General features: G+C 37.1%; 2 protein-coding genes across 4 annotated transcripts; both read right to left on the reverse strand.

Moving 5' to 3' along the window:
* On the reverse strand, positions 1 to 5,890 carry ypel3 (yippee-like 3). Its single transcript, XM_038282278.1, has 5 exons — positions 5,538 to 5,890; positions 4,070 to 4,188; positions 3,858 to 3,901; positions 3,295 to 3,403; positions 1 to 1,125 (listed from the first exon to the last, which is right to left on the reverse strand). Exons 2-5 carry the CDS (start codon positions 4,184 to 4,186, stop codon positions 1,036 to 1,038), a joined length of 360 nt encoding a protein of 119 aa, XP_038138206.1. The 5' UTR covers positions 4,187 to 4,188; positions 5,538 to 5,890; the 3' UTR covers positions 1 to 1,035.
* Positions 5,891 to 11,266: 5,376 nt separating this feature from the next.
* gdpd3a (glycerophosphodiester phosphodiesterase domain containing 3a) lies at positions 11,267 to 22,963 on the reverse strand. 3 transcript variants are annotated; one of them, XM_038282316.1, is made up of 10 exons: positions 22,476 to 22,963; positions 21,804 to 21,846; positions 19,752 to 19,887; positions 17,657 to 17,702; positions 17,428 to 17,546; positions 16,017 to 16,106; positions 15,698 to 15,831; positions 15,488 to 15,547; positions 13,664 to 13,715; positions 11,267 to 11,749 (listed from the first exon to the last, which is right to left on the reverse strand). In XM_038282316.1, the coding sequence occupies exons 1-10, from the start codon at positions 22,612 to 22,614 to the stop codon at positions 11,621 to 11,623; spliced, it is 948 nt and encodes a 315-aa protein (XP_038138244.1). In that variant the 5' UTR covers positions 22,615 to 22,963; the 3' UTR covers positions 11,267 to 11,620. The 3 variants fall into 3 exon arrangements, with proteins under 3 accessions (XP_038138244.1, XP_038138242.1, XP_038138243.1); XM_038282314.1 differs by lacking the exon at positions 22,476 to 22,963 and having other exon boundaries at positions 19,752 to 19,907; positions 21,804 to 21,884; XM_038282315.1 differs by lacking the exons at positions 16,017 to 16,106; positions 22,476 to 22,963 and having other exon boundaries at positions 19,752 to 19,907; positions 21,804 to 21,884.
* Between the last annotated feature and the right edge of the window lie 489 nt (positions 22,964 to 23,452).

Below are 23,452 nucleotides of genomic sequence, written 5' to 3' on the forward strand. Positions count from 1 at the left end.
TACAACCAATCTGTATTTTAATGAAAGACCAGGTTAAAATAAAAACCACTTTAATGAAAGCAGACATTTAAAATCACCATAAATATGCTACATCTATCCTAACCACAATTGGCATTAACACAGTGAAGCAGACGTGGCGATAAGGACCGCTCAGTGTTAGGTGATGCGCAGACGTTTAAAGGATATAGGTCTCATTAGCAATAAATGGAAGTAAAGCTATCCCAAGGGTGCAGTGAAAGAAAAAATCTAGAAGTAAATCAGTCCCAGACTAATGCTTCACAACACCATCCAGCTTAAGATGCCTCACTGCAAACACACACACACTCACTCACACTTATCATCCAAAAAGGTATACCTGTGAACAGAAGACTCACTACAGATTGAAGAAATCTTGCAGAAGATTTCTGCCAGTCTTAACATCACAAACTCAAATCCCCGATTGCCATTTTACTGACTTCAGAAGAATAAAAAAGAAAACAGGAATTAATAGTAAAAAAAATCAAAGAGCTTGCCTGCTGCTCTATGTATTCCCATATCCTCCCTGTATATTAAACTCAGAAAAAGCTTTGATACTGAATTCTAGTTAAATATACCAAAGCCTGCACCTTAAACTCAAAAGAGAAAAATTCAACCTCTAGCTTTATGGCCTCGAAGCCACACAATTTAGTCATCGCTGTAAAAGTTTGATCTTTCTTGTGTTAAAAGGCTTTAAAATCCATTGCACACCTGGCGCCTGTGTAACTTTATCACCCCACTCTCTCCGAACACAAAAGCCATACACTTATTCAGTCCCAGAATAACTAATCATCGGGATGACAGCCTCAGAAAGTGTTGGAAAAAAAAATATACAAGGACAGACAAAGATAAGGCATCACATGCTACTCTTAGCGAAGCTGCATGAAGTAAAAGTGTGGCACAGCAGCGGCCTGAAGGCGAGATGAGGACTATACACTTGAACCCTTTCACGTTGAGGGGATGCAACTTTTTTTTTTCTTCCTCTTTTTAAAAAGTCTCGAAACATTGCCGTTTCCTTATTCAATCCCAGCCGTTGTCCTTTATCATATGGGACAGCTCGATGATGTACTTCCCCTCTTTGTACTTCTGGCTGAGTTCGAAGGCCTGCTCCTGTACAGAAAAGACAAAAAGGTTCAGAGTTTTACCTGACTTGCTTTAAGTACAGGGTTTATTTCACAACAAACTTAAATTAACCTGCTGGATCATTTCACACTAATGTTCAGTAAAATCCAGACCAAAAAAAAAAGTGTTTCAAAACCCATTCAAACTTAAACCAGGAAAAAGCAGAATGTTTTTTTCTGGTTGGAGGAATCCCTGAGCAGCAGTGCTGCCCAGACCTGATTACTACCAGACCTGTAGAACCAATAAACCCCCGAAACAGAACCTGCCAGATTATAAAGCTCAGGAGAACCCAGCTCCTATTCGCTTCAGTTAGTCAGAATTTAAGACTGAAGGAGGTAGAGATTTTGCAAAGATACGTGGAAAAATATTCTGAGAACAAACAAGACATAAAGTGATATTTTAGAGAAGAAAACTAATGCTTGTTTGTTTAGCTCCAGCTTTCTTTTTTCTATTGTCATTACACTGCCACAAGTACAGAGCAACAAAATGAACTCTGCATTTAACCCATTCCCTTTAGGATCAGTGGGCTGCCATTGTGTGGCGCCCGGGGAGCAGTGAGGGGTTAAGGGTCTTGCTCAGAAACCCAGAGTGGCAGTCTGTGGGAGTGGGGCTTGAACTCAGAACCTCAGGATTCCAAGCTTTATCCCCTAACCACTAATATAAAATGTACTAGATTATCATCTACATGTTTTATTTTAGCTAAAAACATGACTCAGCAATGGAACAAAACAATAAACACCAATTATAAAGGGCTAAAAGAACCTAAAGCATCCCTAAAAATGGACAAAACAAACTAATTTAGTTGTTAATGCCTTTTGTAAATATTAAACTTGTCATTAATTGATTTGGGTCATTGGTTGATTCTGATACCATTTTGTGGGTCAAAAGCTGAAAAGTTAAGGAACCTCTGGTTAGATGATAGATGTTGAAACATGTTCAGAAACCAGTTAAAGGCACACCTCAGATTGTGACCTAAAGAGGTGACGCATATTAGTTATTTTTAATGATTCCTCAGGCCAATATAGAGCGCTTGACAATATCAATGCTAAGAGCGGGGCTCCTTTCTGGAAATACCAACTATGTAAGCTGGGAGAAGATGCACCATCATCGGCCAGGTCATGTGACCTGGAAGAACGCCCCGTTCCACCCAGCGGATCTTCACTAGAGCTCCGCCGCTGGTCTCCTGCACCGCGCCACGCGACGCTGTCTGGCCTGCCCCGGCGGTGCTCTCCAGAGAGCAGCAGCGTTTGTCACGCCCTCCGAGCTGAACCTAGAAGCCTATCGTGTTTCCCAATCAAAAAACATGGGGAGCTGGCCGGCTGACTGTTGACCTTTCAACAGTACTGCAGCGCTTGTGGCCACTAAGTGCACTAGACGTGAAAGTTATAAGTCTAGCTCCCGTAGTGGCCAAAAGTTACAGGGTGTGCCTTTGAAGTCCAGTTGGTGTTGATATAATCCTGTTCTGTGATTGCCATGACCCAGCAGGTTGAACATTTTTACAAACTATATGTCACGCCTATAGATTTATTAAAAAATAAATATACAAGGAAAAAAAACTGAACATGTTTGACTGATGTTTTCCCAAAAGTACATCTAAGAAAATAAGAAACTCTCCATTTCTACCTTCCAGGATTTTATTCTGTTTCAAATGACCTGCTGAGTTTTAAAGCTCACAGCTTGAAACAAACAGGTCACAGGAAACAAGCACCAGCTCAACCAGTTTTTGTTTTACTTAACAGCATTAGCATTGCATAATGCATGGGAAGCAATTAGTGTGATTTCCTCAGAGTACTAATATGTTGACCAGTTAAGAGGTGATGAAAACAAAAGGGAAGTGGATAGAGATCTAAATGTGGAGTCTGAGGGAAAGCCCAATATTCAAAACAAACATGTCTAGCAGGATTTTATTTTTATAAGTAACAGCTTATGAATAAAAGGCTTCACCATTCACTTCATGGAGCACCACTTTGTGTTTGCCCCCTGCATAAAATACAACAAATATAAGTTTGTGATGGTAAAGAGGGCAAATAAACAGACAGTATGAATTCTTATGAAAAGCCCTCCTGTATGAATTTAGCTATTTATTTGCAGTTGGATGTTGATGTGATTTTCCAGCAGATCCACACAGAACTATTGCAGTTACAGTCAGATACTCACATATTTCCAGCCCAGAGTGGTGTGGCAGTTTTCACAGTAAATGTCAGCCACTGCATGGAGTCCTGTCAGCAGCAGCCTCTCCTCAGCGGGACCACAGCCCACATTAACCCTGAAATTAAAAGCAGGGTCACAGATCAGATTTTCTACTAGAATCAAGATTTTGTTTTCCTCGGGGGGGGACAGAAGAAGCTGCTATTATGTTGTTGCATAGGAAATGTTTGCAGAACTGTGTAATGCTGACCCACTAACCCTTAAAAACAAAGCATGACCAAAGTAAACTGACGCAACTGCAGGGTCCAAACTGCAGAATCTAAAAAAAAAAAAATCTAATTATCTGTTTGCACTGTGGTCTCTGCGTCAACGCATTAGATAGCAGCAACGTGTTCGGATGGAAAAATAACATTTAAGAAACCACATGCTTAGGAAAAAGATCTGAGATTGCCAAGTGTTTCAATGAGAGCATTTGAGGAAGAGACTTAGAAAGAAAAAAAAAAAAAAAAAACATCTCATGATTAAATAAACAAAACTGTTATGAAACCTCTGGCTGTATCCAAAATACTCACACTGAGTTAAAGAGGTATGCTCGTCCTTGGCTGCCTTGAAATGACTGACAGGAAAAAGGAAACAGAGGAAAAAAAGATCAGATTGAATGTTTTTTTTTTTTTACCTTTCTTGTAGCTTTTTCTATTTCTAACACATAGCAGAGCTGTAAAAGGGCATAAAAAGTTTAGCACCCAAAATAAGCATTATGACATAGGCTCGGCGGCTTGTTTACCTTTGAGATAAGATCGTCATGGTTTGCCAGATGGGCGCGGCAGTGCACGCAGCTGTAACGGCGGTGGCAAGAGTCCAGGTAAGCCTGGAAAGTCTTGGCTTTTGTCAGCTTCACCATGTCTGTGCAGGAAGAAAAAGGCAGGGTGCACATGTTGCATTACTGTATATGGTAATCCAGGCAAAACTGCTTTGGATTTCAATCGGTTGAACCGATTTCAGGTCAGGACACTGAAGGGAGCCAACAAATTCTGGAGCTGCTACATGAAGCAAGCTAAAGCCTTATAAATATGAGCTGAAAATTCTGGAAATGATTTCCCCCCCCTGACAGATTCCAATGTTTTGTTCTAAGAGTAAAAAAATGCTCCTTGGATTCTTCAATATTATTCTTACCCCTAATTTTACTGTCTGATCCATATACTGAACTGCTGTTGTCACTTTATACATAAGTAATGTTTGTAAATTATTGAATATTTGCATTTAATCAACTCACCAGTGAAATGTAAATAAACAAACAAAGATTAAATAAACAGACAAACGAAATGGTTCACTGCTTGTTGCGAATTTGTCACATCTCCATTCAGTTTTTCATGTTTTTGATCTGGTTTGATCAGAAGATCAGAAATTATTTAAGGACTTTCTTTTGGCTGATAATCAAGCCTATGCTTCCTTAATTTCCTGTTAATTCCAATTGGTTTTACAGAAGATCCTGCAGTGCAGATTTAGTCCTAAATCTACTCTAAAACAAAACCTGATATCAGCTCTGTCCTCAAGAAAGTCTGACTGCTGCATATTTGATTATTATCTGATGTAGAAATGCATTGTTCAAGCTTGGCCTACATTAGATTGCCAGGTTAGTCTAAAGTTTTAGCTACTGATTTTTCCCCCTATGTATTCTATTATAAAGACCATGACATAGAGAACAGAAAAAACAATATGCTACAAATTCTCTAACAGAGGAAAAGCGTTTAAATAAAAAAAAAAAGAAAAAGAACACAGACATATGGGTTATATAAACCCTGATGATCAGTTCATCTCTAATACCAATGCTAAATTTAGGCATCTAAGCTGCCTCACTATCTAAACTGCAGGAAACGATGTCAACAGGCCAAATGTTGCAGGCAATTTATCAATTTCGAAACTCTTTCGGTTTCAGTGGGAGTTTCTCTTTTCAATGTAAACAAGAAATCAACATTTTCGTATAGTTAGCATAAGTTATATGATCCTATGTCACAGATTATACAGGTGAAGACACAATGCTTCAAAACAATTAGCAAAAATCTATATTTAGCTTAATAATGCGATATTAATCCGCATTTCAATCTGTTTTCTCTGATTAATGTCCACAGGAGCTTCTAATCGGGGCCAAAACATTATTCTGCCACAAAGGACAGCGCTAGCATGCTAGCTGCGCAAAGTCGGTTCTGCATTGAAAATAGAGGAAACGATTCCTGCCGTTTGTTTCCACTCACCTGCTAAAACCGAAGCTGTTCAGAGTTAACAAAGCGGTTTACAGTGACTGACAGTTCAATAACAGAAGGAAAAGGTCGACGTTAGACCGTGAAGTCCAGCTTAGCTCGGTGCTACAGCTCTCCACGCGCTGACCGTTGGGGGAAAAAACAGCTCTGATTGTTTTTGTTGTACCGGGGAGCCCGCCTTTCTGCTCTGACTCGATAACAAAGTTCTCCCAGAGCCCTTTTCTTTCTTTTTTTCAAAACAGGAGCCGGAGCCCTGACAATGCTGGCAGGGTGACAAACAAGAGGGCAATGCGTTCCTCTGCGGAACAAGAATGCAGTTTGTTTATGAAAGCACGCAGATGGAGGAAGGGTGAAGGGTGCAAAACAAACCTTAACTGACCAATCACAGCGCCCCGATGACGTTTAGAATATGGGTCATCCAATCTGCGTCGGCTTCACATGAGCCTTTTATGGCTATCAATAGGCTTGCTTTCTGATCCAATTTCATAAATGATGGGTTGTCTTTATTGATGGTGGAAAATCAGATTCCTTTAACCCTTTATAAGGCATTCAGTGAAATACTTTGAAAATCAAAATTTCAAGCTTTTACTGACCTTACACTGCAAAAATGATCTAGAAATAAATAAAAATGTCCTAAATTAAGTGTATTTACCCTTAATTTGAGTAGGTTGATAAGATAATTTGCCAAATCAATGAAATTTTTACTCTTAAAATAAGATAATTACTTCAAATTAGACAAAGCAGTTGTTTTTTTCTCTTATTTTAAATGTAATTTATCTTGTTCTATTGGCAAAGTGTCTTACTTTCCTCCTCAGTTGAAGAGAAAATGCTTTTTTTAAATTAAATTTCAATTTTTTTTGCAGTGTATTACCTTTGTAACATTAAAAAAATATGTATATTTGATAGCACACATTAAATTGTAAAAACAAGAAATGCTGACTTGACCGAATATATAAAGAAAAATAACAAAAGTGCTTCTATAAGAAATTAATGAAAAGCACAGAGTGAAAGAAACACATTTTATTTGCTTCAACATAACCTTAGAGGCATTAATGCTGATACTGTCACTTACATTTTTTAGTGTATACACCTATATATAATTGTTAACTAGGCTTATTAACTTTTTAACTTTACTGTTTAACCTTTCAATTAGCTTTTTACCTTTTTTCTTGGCTTAACTTTTTTTTAAACTTAATTTACAGTAGGTAATATATCATTCAAGGGCTCATCTAATTGGTCAAATGCCAAAATAAGATGTACAGCCATGTAGCAGGATCTTTGCTGAATGACTGGATATAGATCTTGTGCTTCTAGACCTAACTAAGGGACGGAGGGACTGCATTTGTAAGGTGATCAAAAACGGAAACTTATAAAGTTTGTAGCAGTGTTCCTTAAGAGTCAGAGTTAACTTCATATTAATGATACTATGTTATATAAGAGTTTAATACAGTTGAGATCAAGGAAAATAAACTACACTCATGAGATAATAAAACAGTTAAAATAGCAAATATATAGCTTCTTTTAAAAACCTTTATTTTTTGATCGACATTTAATTTTCATAACAAGTGACATGCCAACATTTCCCATGCTCTTTTTCAATATTTAAACTTTTTGTATATTTCCACTGATGTTTCAAAGATTTGTCTCAGACAATGATCTCCAGAGAACAGAGGGCTTTCTGTCCATCTCCTTCCACAGATTCCCTATCAGATTTCTGTTATGGCTAGGACATGTAAAACACGATAAATTCAAGTCAGAAAAAACATGTCAAAAGAACTGAAATATTTTTTGAAGCCTTAAAGCCACTAGTTTTAATAACAGCTAACTGTAATTGCTAGGTTTGTGCGAACAACAACTCAATTTCCTTCAGTTTTCCATAGGTAAATAAAAGAGGAAAGGCAGGTTATGATAGTGAAAAGGCGTTAATAAGTCTAGCAGAATCCAACTATTTTAGGCAGTGAGGTGTTAATTGTGTTTAACAGGGAGACAGGCTGGAGGAGGAAACTGAATGTGGAGGATTTGTGGGGTCGACAGAGAGGTTACCCTTTTTTTTTCGGCCCTAGACATTCAGGACATGGGAGAAGGGAAGGTGATCCCTGATGACCGTCTCTGCAGACATATTTGGTTGTTGCAGTTTGTATTTATAATTTTGAGCATAACTATATTTTAATACAAACCAAAAATGAAAAATTGTTCACAACTCTATGTGTGCTATGTTCAATATGGCCCAGCTGTCTCCTTAAATGTCAAGTTTGCTTTAAGTTTTGGTACTCAAAATTGTTCAACATACAATGTGTCAAAAATGCACGTTGATTTATTTCATGTGTAAGAAAATTAAAGGATCATGATGGTACATAGAGGTTGAACAGTATGCCACTGGCTTTATAGAACATAAACTGATAAATGTGGTAATCATGGGTGGATCTAGAGAGGGGCCAGTAGGGCCCAGTGCCCCTGTAAAACTGGTCCTGGCAGACATAATACAAAATAAATATATGATAAGTAAATCTTGATATGTGCTTGAACAGAAACAACTGATAGGTCCCTCGGACCAATTTAATTTTTTATTTTTACAGTTTTATATTGTTGATGATTTAAAAATTCAGTTGTTGCACTTTTAGCTTTAGTCATATTGAAATAGGATCACATTTTATCTGCTGGATCTGAGGTTTAAATAACATTCACCTCATTTTGGGAAATTCTCGTCTATTTTGCATACCCAAATGAAAAAACCAATAACTTAGGAACTGTAAGCCCAACTTACATGCGTGATACATTATTTGAAAGCGAACACCTTCCAGTTTCTGAATTTATACATGACAATGAAATTGGGTGAATAAAACACCCAAGCTGCATCAGTTCAAACATGACTCAAAGTTGTTTTTTTTTTCATTCTCATAAATAAATATTTTTTGAACATCAGTAATAAAGGTATGCTTGCTTGTTGTGGCTGTTTTGTCATGGTACATTTTAACATGCTGCTATATCTGTGTTAATTGTGCTTTGTTGCTCGCCATGTCCATAAAATAAACTAGGTGGTTGAATTGTGGAGAATCTAAACGTTCCAACGATGTCTAACATGTCTAAATTGGTAAACATTTTACCAGTGTAATTTTCATGCATTCTGAGTTATTATTTGTAAACTGTGGGTTTTGAGAGGTTAAAGAGCTGCAAAGGGCACTTTGCCTCACAATTTATAAAACATTAAACTTTTGCCCTGTTTTTTGTTCAATTTTTTCCTCCTTTCTCTTTATGAATAATCAATGGCCTCACCCTGGCTCCACCTGGTCAATTTGTTCTAGAACCACCATTAGTGTTAATAAACAGTTAATAACTATGTGCTTAAAAATGTTGTTCGCTTGATGAGCTCCAACATTCCTAGTTAACATTTTAAAGTCAGGTGGTGTTGTTTGAATTTTAGCTTCAAATTTGGAATAAAAAAAATACATATATTTTTTTCCAGTAAATGAGAATGTGCTCATCCTGAACTGTAGATATCGCATCAGCGCAGAAATCAGTACAGAAAGTTGCTACAACATATAAAAACGTGTAGTGAAATCTGCCAGCATAACATTTTTATAAACACTGACAGTTTGCATAAAGTTAACCCAATGGAAACATTACCATACGTCCTTTTGTGATCCTTTGGTGTTCTGATACATACAATAAATACCAATGTATTGTTGACCTGTTTTGCTTAAGGAAGCCTGTATGACATCTTGTAACCATTGTGAGTTGTCTTGGATTTTCAAATTACCAGGTGAAACAACAAGAATACGCCCTAAAATTATACTTTGATATCTGACAGGAAAAGTCAGAGTTCACTAAGCAGTCATAAGCTCACATCTACTATGGCAGCCCCACCTATGAATCAAGGAGAGAATTGCAGGAATCAAATATATGAGCAATTCCTCTTACTATTTAAACTTTATAAAACAGAGGCACACATATCATTAAAGTTTATCATTATACAATCTCCAAGGATGCTTCCTTGATCACACAAATAAACTAGAAGTTGGATTTTGGCTGAGGTTGTTTGGGAGGAAGATTTTCCTGTAAGTTTTTCTATCTCAAAACCTAGAAGTTTTTCCATTTTAAATGGAAAATGAACAGAATAAAGACAATTTAAACAGGAAACTCAAGTTAAGCCACATTCCAGTATTTATTTGAATAATTAGTATATAAAGCAAGACCAGACATAGCCTGTTTTATTGCTAACAGTTAAGGCAATTCAAAGACAAGATGCAAATATTGACTAAAGATAAAATGAAATGTTTTTCAAGATTTTGAGGAAGGAAATTTCGGCTGATTTTTATGAAGTCTTACAAACGCCTTTCGTTATTATATCCTTATTTATAAGCTTTGTGGGCACTAAACAAAGGGTTATCTTTCATTGATGGCCTTATTATTGATTCAGACTTTTCCAGCCTCAGCTTTCAGCGGTTCATACAGTTTGTGTTGTTCAGCTGACCACCAGTGAAAAACCTGGACATGTGACAACAACAAACATAATTGATTTAGAGGAACGTTAACACAGCAAACCACTTGATTCCTAGAAACATCACAAATTTTTAGTGATTCAAACCTTCTTATTTGGATCTAATATAAAGAACTACATTTGCTTTACATATTTTTATGTCTTCTTGCATTATTCAGTACAGACAAGTTTAGAGAAAAAAAAGCCTTTGTTTTACCACCAGACTGATTGATTATCCTCCATGCAGTGTGGCCGGACTTTGGCCATGGCTGCCTGGGAAAACAGGAGGAAACTCACTGCACACATGAACCATTAGGTAAAGAAAAAATACAGATTTATCAAAGCACACTAATAGTACTCTGTACCCTCTGTGTGCATGACCATATCTGGTTTCCTTGCAAAAGTAAACACACCTTTAGACCAGTTTAAATTTTTTTAAGTTATAGAAACTAAATTCCAAGTTGCAGGTTTTTTTTTTTTATAAGGGATGTATGCAACAGAGCAATAAAAGGTAGTTGTAAACAGATATTAATGTATGATTCTCAGAGTTTTGCAAATAAAATCTTGACAGTAACATTCTATTCCGATACACCTAAATAAAATAAATTACCTGTATTATTTACCTAGTTAGGGAACAGAGTGGAACTGTGTGTAAAATAGTCTCAGTATAAATCAGACTGTTGATTAAAGGCCTCAGAGGTTTGTTAGAGAACTTTAGAAAACAATCAACTCAAAACAAATAAAGGTGGAAAGTTAGGAAGAGGTGGGTAGTTGCCAGTTATTTACTCTGTTACATTGACTTAAATAGCTTTAAAAAACATGTTTACAGGTCTATTTTTATTGCAAAATACCTTTATTTTCACTTCAGCAATAGTATTTGAATGTCAATAAATGTTTTTTTTTTTTCTCACATCAAATATATTGCATTCTTTAGTTTAAAAACTACATGGTACAAAAAAAAAGACAAAAATATTTTTTTTCTTATACATAGTTATTTTTTGTGTGTAATACTTTGTTTGACTCAATAAAACAAAAGCAGAATTAGCCACTAATGTTATACCTTTTCACATCATTTTAGCCTGTAAAAGCAGATCTTATGATCAGTTACAAAGTCTAGACCTAGGTGAAAACCTGTGGCTAGATAAAATTACTTTGAGGTTTTTGATTCTAATGGGAAAAACGTCCAGGATTATGAACACTTTTTAACAGAAGCGTTTAGCACCACTACAATATACTTTATTCCTGATTTTCTGTGCATTTTGAGTGACTTTTTATTTATTATAAAAGAACAGATGCAATTAAACTGGCCAATACTGTCAGAGAATAGCTACAGTCAAAACAAAGCCATGTTTGTTTTGCGCCTTATCACTGGTTGTCAAGTGACAGGCTCCATCTAGTTAAACATTCACCGCTGACAAAGCTCATTCACACTTTCTTTACATAATGATCTGATTATATACAGTAGACATGATCACCCCCTCTGCAGTGATTAAGTGCCCTTTATGCTTAAAGAACAGAATGAAACCTTAGTTCTTTCAGCTTATTAACATGAAACACAGTCTTTGGTGTTTTTGCCGTCCTCTTTTCGTTCTGCTGGGGTTCAATGTTGACTCCTGTATGTCTGGATGTAGCTTGAGAGCAAAGATGGATAATCAGTCATGACTCCTGTGGCTCCCAGTTCAAACGCTTCCTTGATGTCTTTATGTTCATTGCAAACAAATAAATGCACCTGTGGTTGCAGAAATACAGACCAGAGAGACAAAGAGTGTGGATAAATAAAAACAAATAGGGAAAAACAACATCTGCTTCACTGTTAAAAAAATAAATAATGAAAATAATAATTTTGCAACCCTTTAAATTTTACTTTGGTCCATTATTTTAGAGTCATTTGAAAATCGCTTACCACTGATGCATCACCTATGTATTTAGATTAAATGATTTTTGATTGTGTATTGCGTGACTAGCTGGTTTAAGGCAGGAGCTTTAAAGCCTCTTTAATCATTCTTTAAAAGTGCAATTAAAATTCACAACAAATCTAGATGTTATAACCACACTGCAAAAATGATCTAGAGAAAAGAGAAAAATTCTTAAATTAAATGTATTTACCCTTAATTTAATTAGGTAAATAAGATGATTTTCAATTGGAATGATTATTTTAACTCTTAAAAGGAGATTGTTAGATAAAATTTACTTGAAATAAGACAATGCAAATGTTTTGTTTTCAAATGTAAATTTTCTTATTCCATTGGCAAAATGTCTCTCTTACCTACTCAATTCAAGACAAGATGCAATTATTTTAAGAAAAATGTACTTATTTTGATTTCAGTTTTTTGCAGAGCACTTTCACACTCTTTAAATATACAACTTCTTAAACTTTAATAACCGTATTATGGATGCAAACATGTGTTTACTTTTTACATTTCTTTATGGTATAGGTGCACGTTCTGGAAGTGTTGCCACACTGAGCTCAGAAAAAAAAAACTGGTCACAAAGAAATCCTCTAAAGGCGAGTACAGAATTCATGTAAGAGCTCCTTTGTTAAATCTGTCTTCTCTGATTTTGCATACCTCACCAAATGAGATCATAACATGTAGATATTTCTCAGTGTTTGCACATCTGACAAATCAAATGGCTTTTATCAAAGCGGGTTTGCATTAATTAGTGATAAATGTCTGCTAATGAACATGAAGTTGCTTTATTTTGGAAAGTATGTGTGTGAGGGTTTAAGTGAATGTATGTGTAAATAAAAAGGTGTATTTATTTTTTTAATTGGAGCATCTAAGGGCTGCACAGCGGGGCAGAGGGTAGCACTGCTGCCTTGCAGCTAGAAGGGGTAGATTCCCGACCTGGGGTCTTTCTGCACTGAGTTTGCATGTTCTGCCTGTGCATGTGTGGGTTCTCTCTGGGTACTCCATCTCCATCCCACAGTCCAAAAACGAGACTGTTTTATATTGATTGATTGTTTTTGAATGATTAGCTTCTCTAAATTCTCCTTAGGAGTGAGTGTGTGCGTGAATGGTTGTTTGTCTTGTTTCTCTCTGTGTTGCCCTGCGATAGATTGGCGACCTGTCCAGGGTGTACCCCGCCACTCGCCCATTGACAGCTGGAGATAGGCACCAGCACCCCTCGCAACCCCCGCAGGGATAAGTGTGATGGAATATCGATGGATGGATGGGGTATCTGAGGTGCGAGGTATGTTATGATGCATTCTGCTTTTCATTTGATTTTCCTTGTTTTTCTCTCATACAATTGCATGAAACCAGTTAACTTTGATTGTCATCAACCTGTCAGAGGACTACAGGTGGAAATCATTCATTATAAGCTGACAGCTTGTATATTTTCTGTTTTCTAATCAATGTATTGTTATGTACTGTCCCTGAGCAAATAAAATCACAATTATCCTCGTTTGTCATGCATTATTATACAACCGTACACTTCAGTCCTATGGTTTCCAGAGAGGAAACTGTGGAAGTACATTTCAATTTCAATGCAGCTTGGATCCAATAAAGAGTTGGAGGAATAGGCACTAGCAGAGCATAATCTCTCAGGAAGCACAGAGTCACATCACAGTAGTTAATATTTTCTCATCTAAGACGTGTGTCGATTCTTTGCTGCAGTAGTATAATGATCCTTAAAGTGGTACCTGTATTCCACGGGCTGCGAGGTGTTTGAACAGACTTTTTCTCATTGTTATCCTGAAAACAGCAAAAGGAGAAAAAAAGACTCGATGAAAACAGCCAGTGAATTTTTCTAACACATTTGAATAGATGTCTAAGATCAACTGAATATCAATAAACAATAACATTTAGGAGTAACTTTTATGTATTATTTTTAGTCAAATGCATAAAAGAAAAACAATAAAAGATCAGGACACCTGTGATTCAAACAGTTACACACACACACACACACGTGTGTATCATATCTGGTCTAAACGATAAGAAAATAGGTTACCCAGCATTTAGTTGAGTGTGTGCTTTGTTGATGTTTAAGTGCATGCCTCAAAAATCAGAAGCAGACTGTGAATGTTTAACCTCCATGGGAGGTGATGACCAAATAGGGAAACCTTTGCTCTCTGGGGAAAAAAATAAATAAGGCCAGACTAAAGTTTGCTTAGATTGAATTTAGACAAAGACCAGGACTTCTGGAGCAAGCTGTTTAAACAGATTGGAGTAAAATTGCATTATTTATTTACTAGTAAAGAAGATATGTTTGATGAAAACCAAATGCAGCATTCAAGGAAAATAAATGTTAATCATTATTAACGATGGAGGTGGGACTTTTTGGGAGTGGTTTGCCGCAGTGGAACCAGAGCAGGCCATAGGCAGAGGCTGCTGGACTGGTGTCCTAACTTTTTCTTTAGGTAGAAAACACATTCTATTCTCAACAACAAAAAAAATTGTTGTTTATTTCCCAAAGAAGAACGGTGTCCTATTTCTTGTCTGCTTCAACATAAACATTGTACAGTATGTGCACTCCAATGGTAAAAATGGAAAAGAAATTGACTTTATATGCAGTAGCAACATCTAAAGAAAAAAAAAATCAACCTGAAACAGCTTTAGTTGGGGGGAAAACAGTCACACTTTAAGAAGTTAATTATTTTAGGAAAGCTAATTGGTTTCACAATTCTTTGTTACCTGTGAAGAATAATTAGTAAACTCTAAAGTTCTCATACAGAATTTTACATGAATGGAGCCAAATCTCTCCGGCTCCTTCAGAATCGTCGCTTCAGCTCACCCATAATATGTTCTATTGGATTTAGTCTTGCTGGGGTCTTCATAGGATGAAATGGGCTGACAGCATCACAGATCCACTCTACCTCACAGTATGAGGTTATTTCCAACATTTTCATCCTTTCTTTCCCTTCAGACCAACTGGAAATGTTGGTGCCTAAAATCCTAAACTTTTAGTCTCACCTGACCAAAGCGCATGGTTCCAGTCATTGTCCAAGTACAGCTGAAATAACTTCACATGTCCACATTTGTGTTCGTAATGGAGAAGAAAAATTATCCTGATTTTCATTAGTCCTAATACCATGCATATCTGCATTATTTTAATAGTATAACTTTTCGTATGACTCATTTTGAAAAGTTGCAAGGAGAAAATTAAAGTATGTACTTTAAAGTCATACTAAGAATGATTAATAATACATCATTTATAGGCCTACTTATTTTAATAAACAAAAGATACATTTTTTAATGGAATAGTTTAGCCAACTATCAAACATCTTCCTAAAATAAAAGCCTAATTTTTCAAGTTTTTTCTTAGTCGTTTTAATATTTTGATTTGGCATTAAATGATTGATTTATTACAATTTCTTGCTTTTTTTTATTCCATTTTTATTCATTTTATCTAGGGATGCCAACAATAATGGTATTCTAATTTACATATATCTCATTATCAACTTCTAAAAAAGACTCCTGTTTCCAGGTGGCAGAAATTGCACAGTAGGTTATCAAACCCAACTTACTTATCTATAAAAGAAACAATCAGTCTTTTCCTCAGGATTCCTTTCTCTGGTATGTAGGTCCTATTAGTCCACATCAAGAAAGATGACAAAACACAACTCTGTAATATAACACCGCATTATTTTCTTGAATACACAAAAATAATTTGAGTTAAAAAAACATCATGTTAGAGCATGGACTTTAGAACTGTGTCTTTTACTGGGAAAGCAAACCTGTTAATGATGCGTGGCAGGTAAAACTGCAGCAGGCTCTCTCCCAGAGGGACAAAGGGCAGTAGGCCAATGTAGAACAGGAGCAGAACCAGGACGCCACGTTTCATTGAGAAACTGTAAGGCATAGAGCTGTTCTGCAAAGAAAACAGGCAAAGATGGTTTTAGGAGATTGACATAGGCAGATAGTGGAGGATAACATTTAAAACATTAAATTCCCATGACAAATGCAGCATGGCTGTTTTACAGGGAAAATGTACTGCAAAAGGGTTTTTATTTTTGATTTAAGTGGAACTTTGTCTCCCCCTGCTGGTTAACATACGATACTGCGGCACTTCTTCAAGATGGTGGAGTCTACTGAGGCCCACACAGTGATGTTTTCTCTGTTGTAGCGTTTAACCATGTTTGAAATCTGCAGACAGACAAGACATTTGGGAGTTTGTTAATACTTAAGAAAGACCAAAAACGTGGACAACCACCTCCATGCTGCATAGCCTACCTGCAAACAGCACTGTGGGCATCAGCCATATTACCTTAAACATCACCATAGAGGCCTGAATAACTCAATTTCATGGTATTTAATAATTGAACTTCTTCACATTTTAACTGGTTTTAACTGGTTGCCACACATTTTTTTGTACCCAAAAATAGAGCTTATTGTGAAGTGAAAGGAAAAATGAATAACTAAAATGTTGAATAATGGTGGAGACGTGTCCCTTATAGGGAACCGTGCTTCTCCATCTAGGAATGTGTTGCATGAGTCATGGTATGGAAGCTTTCAAGAGAATATAACATGTCTGAATGTGTTGTTCAACGTGTGAAGTTTTAATTTGCTGGTGGTTTATTTTACGGCACATGGGTTTGCCCTATTTGTTCCATGGGAAATAGAGATTCTGTGGGAACAGTTTGGAAACGGGCTCTTTCTTTTGAAACAAAACCGTGCACCAGTGCACAAAGCCCTGTCCATGAGGACAGGGCTTTGAGGCTTTGCTGTGGCTTACAAACTCTTGACCTCAACCTTATAGAACATCTTTGAGATGAATTAGAGTAGAGAATGAAACGGATGCTTTCTCTTTCCTAGAAGAATCTATGAAGAATAAGCACTCCTAAACCCATTAGACAGCTTATGTTAAGGAGTTGAAGCAATAATAGCTGCTAAAGTTGAAGCAACATAATAATAAACCCTATGGATAAAGTCTCAGTTAAGCTCATATGCCAGATGAGACAGTAAGTGAATATTTTGGCCATAAAGTCTTTAAATCCCCCTTTACTACGATTAATCATAGATAAAATCTAGGGAAACCAATTAGCTTCAGATATCTCCTCACCTTCTCTTTTTACAGGTAGATGGGGAAGCTAAAAACAAATCAACAGCAAACCTTTCACACTTTTATTTGTTCCATCCATCCATTATCTGACACGCTTGTCCCAATTGGGGTCGCGAGGGGTGCTGATGCCTATCTCCAGCTGTCAATGGGCGAGAGGCGGGGTACACCCTGGACAGGTCGCCAGTCCATCGCAGGCTTTTATTTGTTGAAAAAACTTTTTTTTTAGAGGAGACGTTTAAGGTATGTGAATGGTTTTTAAGGTTCTCACTTGAATCAAAAATGTCAAATAAAATAACTGTTACTTAAAACATTGACGCTGCCCATTACTAATTCTTTTCTGATTATTTTGGAAAATGTAGGTCAAATTTAGGTCAAGTTTATTAGCTCCTTGTGGGTGTTCTTTACCTCTTGCATCAGCTGTTGGTTGTTCTCTTTGATCTCAATGCTTATGGGGATCTGAGGGAACTTCCTGAACACATCCTCCAGAAGAGCGATCTTCCTGTCTGTGCCGGTGCTGTGGTGGCCTGAAGGGTGAAAGGACATAAAAGGTCAGTGGGTGTTAGAGAAACACAACCCTTTGCTAAAGGCATTTTCATTAATGATTGATAATTTGAATGAGAGAAAAAGAACCGACCTGCATGGAAGGTCACTTCAAGTGATTCGTTATACAAAGGCAGTTCCTGAAACAAGAAAATTAAAAGTTTAAAAAGACCAAGGTCAGGCCAAGACCTTTAGAGACCAAGACCAAGACATATAGAGGCCAATACCAAGACATGATTAAGACATTTAGGGGCTGAGACCAAGAAAAGACCAAGACATACAGAGGCTGAGACCAAGACAAGAGGAAGAAATTTAGAGGCCCATCCAAGAAAAGATTATGACATCTAGAGTCCAAGACCAAGACATGTAGAGGCTGAGACTAAGACAAGACTAAGACGTTTAGAGGCCAAGACAACAGAGAAGAGGAAGAAATTTAGAGGTCGAGACCGAGACAAGATTATGACATCTAGAGTCCAAGACCAAGACATGTAGAGGTCGAGACTAAGATAAGACCAAGACATATAGCAGCCGAGACCAAGACAAGATGAAGAAATTTAGAGGCCGAGACCAAGACCAAGATATTTAGAGGCCGAGACCAAGACAAGACCAAGATATTTAGAGGATGAGACCAAAACAAGATTAAGACATCTAGAGGCAAAGACCAAGACATGTAGAGGCCAAGACTAAGATAAGACCAAGACATATAGCAGCCGAGACCAAGACAAGATGAAGAAATTTAGAGGCCGAGACCAAGACCAAGATATTTAGAGGCCGAGACCAAGACAAGACCAAGATATTTAGAGGATGAGACCAAAACAAGATTAAGACATCTAGAGGCAAAGACCAAGACATGTAGAGGCCAAGACTAAGACAAGACCAAGACACGTAGAGGCCGAGACCAAGACAAGAGGACGAAATTTAGAGGCTGAGACCAAGACAAGATTAACACATCTAGAGACCAAGACCAAGACATGTAGAGGCCAAGACCAAGACAAGACTAAGACGTTTAGAGGCCGAGAACACCAACAAGAGGAAGAAATTTAGAGGCAGAGACCAGGACAAGACCAAGAAATTTGGAGGATGAGACCAAGACAATATTGAGACATTTAGAGATTGAGATTAAGACAAGACTGACATTTAGAGGCAGAGGCCAAGACCAAGACAAAACCAAGACATTTAGAGGCATTGGTCTCTGCCTCCAAACATCTAAGTCTTGGCCTCTAAAGGTCATGGCATTCTCTCTGTACTCCTTTGTCAACAACACTCGATTTTACCATGCATTACGACAAAATACAAATATACTGATCTTTGAATTTGTTTACATCTTTAAAGCTTAAAACCTCTTGAGGACTGACAGTCTGTGGGCTGCCAGTAAAACAATGAAATGCAAAATTCAGACAAAGAATGTCATAATTTACTCACAGATTACTATTTTCCTACTCTGCTGAGCTATTACGGCTGCCATCTTCTCTTCTTTCAACTGACACATCTTTCAACAAATTCCACTTCTGGTCTCTCTAAATCCAGTCACACAACATTTAAACACTACATCCGGGACTAGTATGCAAATAGACAAACCCAAAGAAAACATCTCCAGAGTCCACATGTTTGTAGATTTTTTTGTGGATTTGTAATCAAATTTGAACATCTACTTGCTAGAACTTTTCTCTGTAGCATTGTTTACCTTATAGGCCCATATTGTCAGTCATCCATTGTAGAATTACATCACAAAAAAAAAAAAAAAATAGAGAATGCGAAATATCTGTGAAATATGATTGCAAACTGGTTATAACACTACTAAAAATACTTGAGTGACATACAGGATTCTGATTAAGTAAAAGATTTGGAGCCAAAAAGCTTTCAGGTCTGTTCCAAAGAGCAACCATTAAAACCCTTAAAAAGCCTCCAAAACTAAATTTTAGACGTTTGCAGAGTCTATTCTGAATAGACTCTGCAAATAAAACAGTTTCTAAAGCTTAGTCACAGAAAATAACATTTAAAAATCATTTGTTTTTTGTAAAGCTTTTTAACATAAAAGAAGCTTAACATCTTGCACTGTAATTATGCCTTAATGTTATTCATATAAGCACCGATACCGTATGAGCTGAACCCAAATACTTTGTGGATGCACTCTAACACGAGTGTTGAAGTTAGCTTTTGTAATTTAAAAAGCGTTGCTCTTGTCTTACCTCCAAATTGAGTGAGGAGATGTTGACATCTTGGCCTGTCTGCCTCTTCAGGTTCTCATCATGAGAAACGACCACATATCCATCCTGTGTCAAGTGACAGTCCATCTCCAGCATCTCTGTGCCCTGTTCCACTGCACTGATAACAGAGAAAATGGCCCGTGAGGAGGAACGTGTCTCCATGTTAAAAATGTTGATCTGAAGCAGAAGCCTGCCTTAGATCCATGTGACCAACAGAAATGGACACCAGTGGATCTGCAGCGGTCACTACGACCAGCTTGGTTACACTGGGGATTAGGTTTTTCCATACCATCATAATCAGTATGAATATTATACTGGAGCTTGTTTTCTTATGTCATTTTCTAACATGAATTAAGTCAGAAAACATTTGTAAAAGTCATTTACAGATAGTTTTACCCCCAGAAAAATCTACAAACTATTCTCATCTTAACACTTTTTGCACAACTCACCAAAATAGGTTCATTATTTACCACCCTTAGGTGCTGTATAAAAATATCAGCTCAGAAATAGCAATTAAATAATTCAAACCATTCAGGCTATCTTATCACACAGATTCATAACCAATGACCCCTTTAGGTATTTTACACGGAAAATATATAGAATGAGATCAATGCAATGTAATCTAGATTGAAATCCACTTCCTTGTGTTTAGACCGAAACCTGGTTATAATGCCATGTAGCTAATTGGATTGATTCATCGATTTTGCAGCAAATGTTTGTGTATTTGGCTGAAGGACAGCAATAGGCCTGGGGAGAGGAGAATGAAGAATAGCTAGAATGAGAAGAGGACATGAGAGGTGTAAAGAAACGCTTGTTGCTGCAAAGTTTGTGAGACCACGTTGTGTCATTAAAGCTTTGGATCCTGACTGTCAGACAAGGAGCTGACGTCCCAGGCACTTTCATCTATTGCGTATTAGCTTAGGTTTCATTCAGCACTGCTGAAAACATAGAGCTAAACTCGATGATCACAGAGCAATTTGGTCAGTTTTTGCCTCTTTTGTACATTCGGTGCACTGTTGTTCATTTAATAGATATCAATGCCTCATTTTGTCATTTTTTCCTCCCCTCCATAAAATTAAAAAGTAGCATTTAAAAAGATGTGCTTTTGAAGAAAAAATGCAGCTGTTGTAACATTTTATGAAAAATATTCCAAGTATGAATAAAATCCAGCTTAAACAAAAAAAAGGAAATTCTAGGTGGATTAGTTGACCAACAAACACCTTTAAATTTTTTTTTTTAAGCATAAATTACAAAGGCTTGAATTTAATGCAGATTTCCAGATGCAAACAGGATAAAATGACACTAAGACATTTATACTCACTCCCTCAGTAATGGTAGTACAGACAGTGTGCTCCACTGTCTCCAAGGGGCTTAAAGAGGAATCACAGATTCTCATCAACATCCTTTTTTTTTCTGCATATTTGATTATTCCTGTGATCAGACATTTTTTAATCTGATCTGTTTCTGTGACCCCAAATGTGTAACTTAGCAGAAGAGGGTACCTTTCCAGGGCATAATTAAATTTCATTTGGAGATTTAGTGAAACAGTTTGAACATATCTGTTCAATGCACTGTCAGCAGCAGATCACACCCTCAGCATGATGCCGCCATCACCATGCTTCTGAGTGTTAAAAACACCTTGAGTAAAAGTAATTATTGGCAGTGGTGTCAAAAGTGAACACATTTGTTACTTAAGTAGAAGTATAGATACTGCAGTTTAAAAACACTCTGGTAAAAGTTTAAGTTTCAACTTGACCTAAGTATGTGCTCCAAAATCTACTTAAAGTATAAAAGTATAAAGTAACCTTTTAAAAAAAAAGCCAGATGCCACTATATGAATTGAAAGCTCAATTTTTCAAATATTTCGAAAAATTCTTTGAGATAGGACCAAGGATGCGGGAGGTCTTGTTGGTCTCGTTCTCCCAATACACCTCTGATTATTGGTGGATGATTTCCTCTTTGACCTTGTACTAGTGAGGCTGTATGCACCTGTGTTTTCCTGTTTTAGTGGAGTTCATTAGAAGTAGTACTTACTGTGTAAACGCCTCCATGGTGCTTTCTATCTTCTCTCCCGACCCTGAAAATAATCAGAGAAGTCATTACCAAATAAGCTTTAACAAAGAAAAAATAGTTATCACTTATTCACCTTCCACATCAACTAACACAGATCTAACTATTACATCATTTGTGGACAGATCTTTCAAAAATACTTAAGCGTCATGAAATTCTCCCCATGCCTTTGATAATTAGATAGAAACCGACTAAATAAAAATATTCTTTAAAATATTTCAACAGAAAAACAATTCAGGATTTCATCAGTTATTTCTGCTTTAGGCAGGACCTGAAATCGGCAGCAAAAACAGAGATCTAAGTCAGTTTTCCTTTAAATAAATGTATTTCCCCTTGATCACAGGAGGTTAGTAAGACAATTTAGCACTAGAATAAGATAATTTACATTTAAAAAAAAAAAAGCAAACAACTACTACATTACCTTATTTAAGGGGAATAATATCTACTTATGCTATGTAAGGGGTAAAAAAAAAATACTTATACCATTGGTAAATCATACCTGTGCAGGTTAAGAGTAAATGCACTTTTTAAAAGAGGTTTTAACCTGTTGTTGGATCCATTTTTGCAGTGTAAAGGTGAGCTATGCATCTCACAGCTGGATCATGGATCCAGAGCCACCTCTTTTCTCCTGCTTACCTCCTCGGTGTGAAATGTGAGTGCAGTAGAAAGCAGGTTGTTTCCTCTTGTGGAGATGGTGTGGGTTTTTCAGCAGGTACCGGGAGACTAGTGCATAAATGGCCAATGGAGGCAACCCCAAGTACAGAAACATGCTCATCCTTTCCCTTTAAGATCAGCTCTCTGAAAGTTCTCAAACCTGAAGATAGATATCTCCTTATGTAGCCACTAATAACCACACCAGCTCTTGCTGCGAGTGATCAGAAGTGAAAGAACTGAGGAGAGATATGGTGCAGCTGCCTGTTAAAATATAAGAGGGAAAAACTGGACAGACTGGTAAGACTGAACAAATATCTTCCACTTTTATCTCAAACCAATATGTCAAAGTTTGTCCTGATTTCTGATGAAAACAGCCCTAAGCAGGGCTGTAAACATTGGTTAATGAAGCACCAGCTTGTTATCCATTGGCCTCTCCTCCTCCAATTGCAACATTTGACCCTCTGGGAGGGAAGGGCGGAGTGTGTCATACTTTCCAGGTTTTCTTTTATTTTGCCTCACCATTGACAAACCACCACTATGATCACACCTACCTCGAGAGGACCTCATCCTGCAAAGCTGGCAAGACTATCTGAGGCAGGATTCCATTAATTTATCAGAAAAGCGACAGATTTCTTTGTATTTATCTAGGAGTCATGAGCTCTTAAATGTCATTCTAGAAAAAAAAAAAAACTAAATGCAAAGACTACAAAGTCAGCATAGAGCAGTACATTGTTCGGCTTCAATGCAAAAAACAATGTAGGGGTGCAACAACTGCAGCGACCTGGTGACAGCCAGAACAGAGAAAGGCATTCACTGCAGGACAACCTGGATATCCAGCATTGTCTCAAATATGCAGACGCATGCTTTTGACATGCAGACCCCCCCCCCCCCCCCCCCCCCAAAACACAATATAGCTGTTAGTCTTAAAGAATGTCAGAGAGGGAGCAGCCGTGCCGAGA

Source organism: Cyprinodon tularosa, unplaced genomic scaffold (genome assembly GCF_016077235.1).
Source record: "Cyprinodon tularosa strain WSP-4 unplaced genomic scaffold, ASM1607723v1 ctg181, whole genome shotgun sequence".
In the NCBI taxonomy this organism is placed as follows: domain Eukaryota; kingdom Metazoa; phylum Chordata; class Actinopteri; order Cyprinodontiformes; family Cyprinodontidae; genus Cyprinodon; species Cyprinodon tularosa.

Bases quoted from the DNA above. Each gene is read 5' to 3' on its own strand.
- gdpd3a (XM_038282316.1), bottom strand. From the start codon at position 22,614: ATGAGCATGTTTCTGTACTTGGGGTTGCCTCCATTGGCCATTTATGCA. The intron at 21,847-22,475 runs GTAAGCAGGAGA...GATTATTTTCAG, and splicing joins TCACATTTCACACCGAGGAG to GGTCGGGAGAGAAGATAGAA. The intron at 17,547-17,656 runs GTCGGTTCTTTT...TTCACCCTTCAG, and splicing joins TGAAGTGACCTTCCATGCAG to GCCACCACAGCACCGGCACA.
- ypel3 (XM_038282278.1), bottom strand. From the start codon at position 4,186: ATGGTGAAGCTGACAAAAGCCAAGACTTTCCAGGCTTACCTGGACTCT. The intron at 3,902-4,069 runs GTAAACAAGCCG...TTTTCCTGTCAG, and splicing joins ATGACGATCTTATCTCAAAG to TCATTTCAAGGCAGCCAAGG. The intron at 3,404-3,857 runs GTGAGTATTTTG...TTTTAATTTCAG, and splicing joins GCATACCTCTTTAACTCAGT to GGTTAATGTGGGCTGTGGTC.